Source organism: Sphaerodactylus townsendi, linkage group LG07 (genome assembly GCF_021028975.2).
Source record: "Sphaerodactylus townsendi isolate TG3544 linkage group LG07, MPM_Stown_v2.3, whole genome shotgun sequence".
Classification (NCBI taxonomy): domain Eukaryota; kingdom Metazoa; phylum Chordata; class Lepidosauria; order Squamata; family Sphaerodactylidae; genus Sphaerodactylus; species Sphaerodactylus townsendi.
In genome coordinates this window covers 18,052,448-18,060,635 of record NC_059431.1, presented here as the reverse complement: position 1 = coordinate 18,060,635, position 8,188 = coordinate 18,052,448, and the positions used below count along the sequence as shown (strand labels likewise).

General features: G+C 48.6%; 1 protein-coding gene across 1 annotated transcript; it reads right to left on the bottom strand.

Annotated features, from left to right (window-relative positions):
* Positions 1-7,235: 7,235 nt before the first annotated feature.
* On the bottom strand, positions 7,236-7,862 carry LOC125436952 (basic salivary proline-rich protein 1-like). Its single transcript, XM_048504334.1, has one exon. The coding sequence runs from the start codon at positions 7,860-7,862 to the stop codon at positions 7,236-7,238; it is 627 nt and encodes a 208-aa protein (XP_048360291.1).
* Positions 7,863-8,188: the final 326 nt, after the last annotated feature.

Sequence of the window (8,188 nt, the reverse complement as noted above, 5' to 3'; positions counted from 1 at the left end):
TCCTTATCAAGAGGGTTGGGCGGTCTATCAAAACCGAATTAACAACAACAACTTAGCAACAACAGCAACAACGACGTAATACTTGATAATGACTGAAGTGGCAGCGGCGACAATAATAATATATGACGACGCACGATAATAATAATAATAATAATAATAATAATAATAATAATAATAATAATAATAATAAATACCAAAATGGCATATTTGAGGAGGGCTGGTACATATTACACAAATGGGGGGGGGGCTGGTACGTATTACCAAAATGGCATATTTGAGGAGCAAAACAGAGCAGTAGTTTATTACAATTAGATGTTTAATATGAAGGGCCATTACCTCAGGAGGCAAATGTTTTGGGATAGCAACCTCCTGTCCCAACCACTGCCAGCCTACCTGCCCAGTTACTACATATCTGATTGATATCTGGCTCAGAAACAGAAGAGATCACCTTCCTTCCCCGCCCCCCGCCCCGCACCCCGGTCTCACAGCATGGCAAACCACAAATCGCCAGCTTCCACACACTTATAAGGGTCCTCTTGTTTGTTTGTTTGTTTGTTTGTTTGTTTATATACCGCCCTCCCCCGAAGGGCTCAGGGCGGTGCACAGAATGAACATATACAGGCAGGGCAAAAGTTAAAACCAATACAAATATAATATAAGCTCTGTCTCATTACTGAAACCTTGTTCACAAAGGTTAGGTTGTAAATTCTGGTTGCCTGTTGCCAGGGTGAGCAAAATGGTAGCTTACATGAGAGGAAACGATCTTCCTTACATTGCTTCAGTAATACAGCTTAATTAAAGTTAAATCAGTAATTAACCAATTTAAAGGCCTTTCATTTGTCCACAGCATCTAAAAACAGAGCCCAACCAAGTGATAAATAGCACAATTACCCTCAGATGGAACAAAAAGTAGAGAACATGTGGTAATTTCTTAAGTGTGTTAATGCTCAGTACAGACAAAATCAGGAGCCCCTTTGAGAAATGTATTGTCTGTGTTTGTTCTGTTCTCTTTAAGTTGTAATAATAAAATGGTGAAAAAATATTAAAAAATCAATATGTGCATAAAAAAGAAGACGTTTGAGGAGCAGCAGTGGCGTAGGAGGTTAAGAGCTCATGTATCTAATCTGGAGGAACTGGGTTTGATTCCCTGCTCTGCCGCCCTCGAGCTGTGGAGGACTTATCTAGAGAATTCAGGATTAGCCTGTACACTCCCACATGCGCCAACTGGGAGTGACCTTAAGGCTAGTCACAGCTTCTCCCGGGCCTCTCTCAGCCCCACCTACCTCACTGGAGGTGTTTGTTTGTGCCAGGAGGGGAGGGAAAGGAGATTGTAAGCCCCTTTGAGTCTCCTGCAGGAGAGAAAGGGGGGATATACATCTAAAGTCTTCTTCTTCTTCTTCTTCTTCTTCTTCTTCTTCTTCTTCTTCTTCTTCTTCTTCTTCTTCTTCTTTATAGGATCAGGGATCTAGGCAAATTCTCAGTAGTCACCAGAATGTGTTCCAGTGGCAGGGTTGTGGACAGAGGTTGTCCTGCCCCTGAAGTATGGTGACCAGACGTCCCGCTTTTGGCGGGACAGTCCCACCTTAAAACAATTTGTCCCGCGTCCCATGGGTTTTTTTTTGAGTCCGTCCGATTTTTGGAAGGCTGCCAAGACTTTTAGCAGCTTCTGGGAGTAGCCAGAAGAGCGAATGCGAAAGCCCTTTCTGCTGTGACCGCAGGAGGCGCACTGCCTTCTCAGGTGATTCGCCTGTCAACAGAGGCGGGGAGGCAGGGGAAACCGAGCGCCTCCCCAGGGAAGGCAGTGTGTGGCAGCCCTCCCTCTTTGACACTGACTGCGAGGCAGCACTGCCTTCTGGAGCACCCCAGAAGGTGCAGTAAGGCTTATGGCTCTCTGCAAGCTCTTGTCTTTATCGCCCACCAGCCCGAAGTCCCCAGTTTACAAAGGTGACAATCTGGTCACCCTTACCCTGAAGGGAAAATCAGCCACTCAACCCAGTCCATAAGAGAACTGCTCCAGCATTTGAAATTACCTTCAAGAAGGGGAATGAGATGTCGGAAGGGACACAGGAGAAGATGGAAATGAGTTGTGCCTCAGGGAGACAGCAAGGAAAGCTCAGGTCTGGCTCAGGAAAACAGGCAGAGTGAAGGGTAGCTCTTCTTGGAGGTGAGGTGGAGAGGCTTAGCCAGTGGTGGGATTCAAATAATTTAACAACTGGTTGTTTACAAGTACCATTTTAACAACCGGTTCTGCCGAATGGTGTGAACCTGCTGAATCCCACCACTGGGTTTAGCTCTGTCTCTAGGCCTAACTACTCTCCAAAGACACAACCAGTTTAAATTTTTGTGCCTCAGCCCTCAGCCATGTTTCTACTTTGTCTATGGTCCCTTCTGCACATGCAGAATAATGCACTTTCACAACTGTTTGCAAGTGGATTTTGCTATTCCGTACAGTTGCAAAGTGCATTGAAAGTGAATTGAAAGTGCAATATTCAGTATATGCAGGAGGGGCCTATTTGGAGACCTGTGCTGCTGCTTTGTTCCCTAAAACCAACCTGTAAATAAATAACTCTTCTTAGTATTATATATTAACCCAGCCTTGGTGATCTCAATAATCTCCTTGCGCACCGCAAAAATTACCTCACAGCAGTGAACCAGAAGCCACTTATAGAACCCCTGGAAACTGAGGGGAAGGCTTATAGTTCAAAATGAACCTACATCATCCCAGCAATTTTCGGAGGTTGTGTGCAACTCCTGAGTAGGAAAAAAAAAGGCTTGTCACAAGTTGCCACCCCAGGTTGGGAAATTCCTGGAGATTTGGGGTACAATCTGGGGAGGATAGGGTTTGGGAGGGGAGGGGCCTTAGTTTGGATGTGATGCCATCTTCCAAAGCAGCCATTTTCTCCAGGACAACTGATCTCTATGCTCTGGAGATCAGTTGTAATTCCAGATCTCTGGGTCCCACCTGGAAGCTAGCTGTTAGAATAAGCGACTTCTGCATGCCTGGACACTGTGGGGTGCTGTGCATCTCACTCTATGTAACAATGTTCATTGTTGCTTCTCTTACAGCTTTGCCCCTCCCTTGTCTGGGCTAGGTCCAGGAGACCAGCCCCACTAACTTCCTCGCCCTACCCCATGCTAGGTCTCATTTTCTGACCTGGCAATTTCGTCCTGAGCGCATCGGACCCAATGGCTGCCACCTGCCTTAGGTAGGGCTTTCTCGCGACTAGAAGCAGACTCCCCTCCACCTGCATTGACATGCGTGGCTGATGCGTGAGGAGGCAACTCCCACTTGTGCATTAGGGAGAAGTGAATTCTTAAAAGCTTAGGGTTTCTTTCTATCCTACCTTTTTCCCTGGAACAAAGCTGTGAACTGGAGATGCTTGAATAAAGCAAAGTTTTACCTTTTACATTTATCTCTTGAGAAGTTTCTATAATCTGCACTCACACACACTACTGGGCTGATTCTAAACTAAATCTAACATTAGCAACCTTAAATCAGACTCAAAAGCAGGCAGAAAATAAAAGTATCTTGTATTGTAGAGTCTGCCTTGAAGGCAAAATATCGAAATGTGTGTTGATGCCCACATTCAAGGCATTATTTTATCATCTAAGTCCAAACTCCGCGCTGAACCGCCAGCTGTCTATCTTTCCCGAAGGGGTAAAGGAGGACGTGAAAGACGCAGCAATGTGACTGGAATGCAGTGTGGCATCGTTGTCTAAGAAGGTGTTCTCTGTTTGACACTGACACATCTGCTCGACTCCCACACATCTTTCTGGAGCTAGGAAGGAAGGGGGGGGGGAATAGACTGTATTATGATAGATGCAAAAAAGACCTCTTGAATGCTGTGCTCTCACACAGCTTCGTGAAGCTTTTGCTAGGCACAGATGTACGTTTATGAGTAGAATGATAGCAGTCTGGTTAGACCAGGGGTAGGGAACCTGCGGCTCTCCAGATGTTCAGGAACTACAATTCCCATCAGCCCCTACCAGCATGGCCAATTGGCCATGCTGACAGAGGCTGATGGGAATTGTAGTTCCTGAACATCTGGAGAGCTGCAGGTTCCCTACCCCTGGGTTAGACCAACTCTTCTCTTCTTGGGGTCTGCAACTTGCAGCTCTCCAGATGTGCATGTGTAACCCCCATGCTCAGAATGGGTTGACCCAGAAAGGGGTGGAGACTCAAAGCAGCAGAAGGCTGCAGAGCTAGTTTGGAGGAGACAAGGCTACCAGACTCGGACCTTGATTTGTGTAAGCCCTTAACACCTTGTTAAGGTAACTGCAATGTTGTTGGGAACTACTGGGAAGGTAGTTGTTTAATTTTTGCTATGTTGTAAATATTGGAGTTTATTATTTCATGGTTTTTTTTGTGTGTTTGTAATGGGTGAGAGTTCTCCTGGAAACCTTCATCATGTTGAATCCTGTTCACCAAGCCCTTAGAGTCTTCAGGAGCCAACCCACTTGCAGGAAGAATTGGACTCTTGGGTACAATATCAGAAGACTGTAAATATAAGGACTTGAAAATGCAACCTGAACAGGACCTTGAAATGTGACGTTAAATGTTGATGTTTGATGTTACATGTTAAGAAAGTAAACCATTTTGTTTTTAAAATTTGTTGTTGCAAACTCATTCCAAGTTCTGCCCCACAGAACCCACAGATAGAGGTTACACATGGACTACAATTCCCATCAGCCCCTGCCAGCATGGTCAATTGGCCATGCTGGCAGGGGCTGATGGGATTTGTAGTCCATGAACATCTGGAGATCTGCAGGTTGCACACCCCTGGGCCTACTAGGAGCCTCTGGGTCACAACAGGAATGTTTAAGGGGTACAGCCTCTTCACACGGACACGTGTGGCCCTCATGCCATTTTGTCTTAGATATCTCTTCCCCCTCCTTACCAGTAATCAGTACCACTGAACATATGGCACACTGCAATTATTTCATAAGTCAAATTAATTTTGCATAAATGCAGCTCAGAGAGACAGACTAAGCCACATTTTCCAAACATACTTAGGAAGGGAAATGCACACAGAAATCCTATTATTTACTCAGCTGGTTTCGCAGTCACAACTCATTCCAGTTCTGTTTGAAAAATGGGGTCCCAGAGCCATTGCAAGAAAAGCTAAATGAACCGTGCCGCTGGTTTGCTTTGACAGCGGATCATTCTTAATTTCAGGCTCTCCGTTTACATTAGACCACCTCATCATAAATTCTCTGCTTTTCGCTTCAGTTGAGTGCACAAAAAAGGGATAAAAGCTAAATTTCCTTTAATGGGAACTTAAATCATTTCAAATATTTTCTTTCTCTCGCTTCCTGAAAAGATGGGAGAAGTCAGTGGAGTGTGGTTTCGTGAAAGCAAAATGTTATTTAAGTGTCTGCTTTTGGCCAGAGGCTTTTTGCTTCATAATTACTAACTAATCGTAAAAATTAAAGGACTTGTATCCAGAGGTGGGATCCAACCAGTTCTCACCACTTCTCTAGGGTCAAATCCCCATTTGAAATTTGCACGCAGATCCAAACCTGTTTGTTGTGAAACCGTGTCCTCTTCATCGGAGTTTCTCCCTCCCCACCACAGCGAGCACACAGCAGACACATCCGGTTGCAGAACTCTTAGCAATCCCCTAACTACCAGGTAGAGGCTGGCTTAGCGGTCTCCCTGATTGGCTGGCGTGGTTCTTGATGGGCGGGATAGCCTTTTCCCACTGCGGAAAACATACATTGTAGGAGGCATGATTAAAAAACGAACAAGCGTGTAAAAGTTTAACGATTTAACTTTGTTTTAATTGTTCAAACCCAGGTTAATGCGTTACGCCTGTGTCAAACCATTAACAATTCAAAAGTTACATCGCTTTCACTGTTTTAATGTTTGCATCCCTTCTGCTACAGCCAATGCGCATAAAGCGAAATGAAACCACAGGACAAGGCTGTAGCATCCACAGAAAGCTGCTTGGATTGGTTTGCCAGAATTCGCATACACCACTCCAGGAGTGGGGAAACTTGGAGGTCAGAGTTTCAACCCTCATCCCTCCCCTCGGATCAGCTCTGAACCGTGTTAATGGGGTCTATGCCACTTGCAACCAGGTCCTGCCGGAATGCGGATTAACAGGGAGAACGAGTGCCAGAAACGGAATCTGCCATGCAAGCAATGGGGAGGTTGTCCCTCAAACCTGGTTAGTTTGTGTTCTGAAACCTGGCTAAGACGGTAGTGGGGATTCGAGCTAGAAGTGGTTACTAATTTTTTCTGAGTGTCGAGAAGGGATTACTAAAGCAACCTCCCTGCCCAATAGGGACTGGAGGTGCGTGTGTGCAGCGGCACCACTGTTTGAATCCCACCCACCACCATCGTAACCTGTTATTAAAATTTTTGGATCCCACCACTGCTTGTATCTCTGTGTGTAAGTTAAGTGCCATCAACTCACTTCTGACTTACGGCAGCCCTATGAATCGATGACCTCCAAAACATCCAGTCGGCAAACTGAGGACCGTGGCTTCCTTTATAGAGTCAATCCATCTCATGGTGGCCCTTCCTGTTTTCCTGCTATTTTCAACTTTTCCTAGGATTATTGTCTTTTCCAGTGACTCTGGTCTTCTCATTCTGAGACCGAAGTACAATAGCCTCAGTTTAGTAATTTTAGCTTCTAGGGAGAGTTCAGGCATGATTTGATCTAAAACCCCTTATTTGTCTTTTTGGCAGTCTGTGGTATCAGTCTATGGTATCTCCCTCCAGCACTACATTCAGTGGTGGGATCCAAAAATTTTAGTAACAGGTTTCCATGGTGGTGGGATTCAAACAGTGGCGTAGCGCCAATGGGGCTGGGTGGGGCATGACAGGGGCATGGCCAGGCATTCCGGGGGCGGGGCATGAATAATTTCTCTGTTACTGTAAAAAAACTCTTACTGTAAAAAAAAGTTCCTAATTTCCAACTGGTATCTTTCTGTCCATAAAAAAGCGGCCGTGAATTACCACGGTCGCCATTGCTGCTGGGGAAGGGACAGCCTCCCATGGGCGGCCCCTTCCCGGCTGCCTCGCGAGTTCCCTCTGCTCGCGAGGCTTTGTGTCTTCTAGGGCGCCCAGCAGTGACGCGGGGCGCCCTGACGTCATCTGGGGGAGGGCCAGGCAGCCTATTTAGGCTAGGTCCGGCTTCGCCTCCCCCCCCATTTGCCGGAACACGCGCGTTTGGATCCAACGAGGTAAGTGGGGGTCTTTTCTTAGGGCCCTCGGCCTCCCTCCCGGTTCAGGCCGGGGGGAGGGGGCCGACGGGACAGGCCTCGTGCCCCCTGCCAGGCAAAGCCGCCTCCGCGGCCTTCCTCCGGCTCCTGCCGGCAACGTGAGGAGGCGGGCTTGGGCCTTGCGCCTTCATGCCGGCTCCTGCCGGCAAGGTGGGGAGGCGGCCGGGGGCCTCGCGCCTCCGGCCGCACGCAGCCGCCTCCGCGGCCTCTTCTGCCGGTTCGCCGGCGGGGTGGGGAGGCGGCCGGGGGCCTCGCGCCTCCGGCCGCGCACAGCCGCTGTTGTGGCTTTTCTGGCCGGCCCCGCAAGTCAAAGGGGGAGGCGGGGGGGGCCTCGCGCCTCCCGCCGCGCACGGCCGCCGCCGCGGCCTTCCCGGCCGGCTCCATCCAGCAATGCGGGGAGGCGCCCGGGGAGCCTCGCGCTCCCGGCCGCGCACAGCCGCCGCCGCAGCCTTTCCGGCCGGCTCTTTCCGGTCAAGGGGGGAGGCGGCGGGGGGACTCGAGCCCCTCGCCACGCACAACTGCCGTTGCGGCCTTTCCGGCCGGCCGCCATTGCGGCCTACACACACACACTGGGTGTGGGCACTCTTATCTGGTGCTCGCTCCGTCCCGGCTGCAATGCTTACTGGCCTCATTTCCAGGATGGGGAGGTTAACCTTCACTTAAGTTTTGTGGTATTTGCTTATCCATGTTTTGTTTTGATTGCTATGGCCTAACCTTTTCCTTATGTTCTCCTTGCTATCCCTCCCTGCCGCAGTAGATAGAGAGTGCTTGGCCCCGCATATTGCTTTACCAGGGTAAATCTTCGCACATCTCACGTATCATGGCTCCTGCAAAGGGTCAGAAGTCCAAGGCCCCCAAGAAGGGGGGTGTAACTGACGGTGCTTCCAGGTCCCGCAAGGAAAGCCCAACAGAGGTCCCAGATAGCAGCCAGGCCAAGAGGGCCAAGATCGCCCAGGGG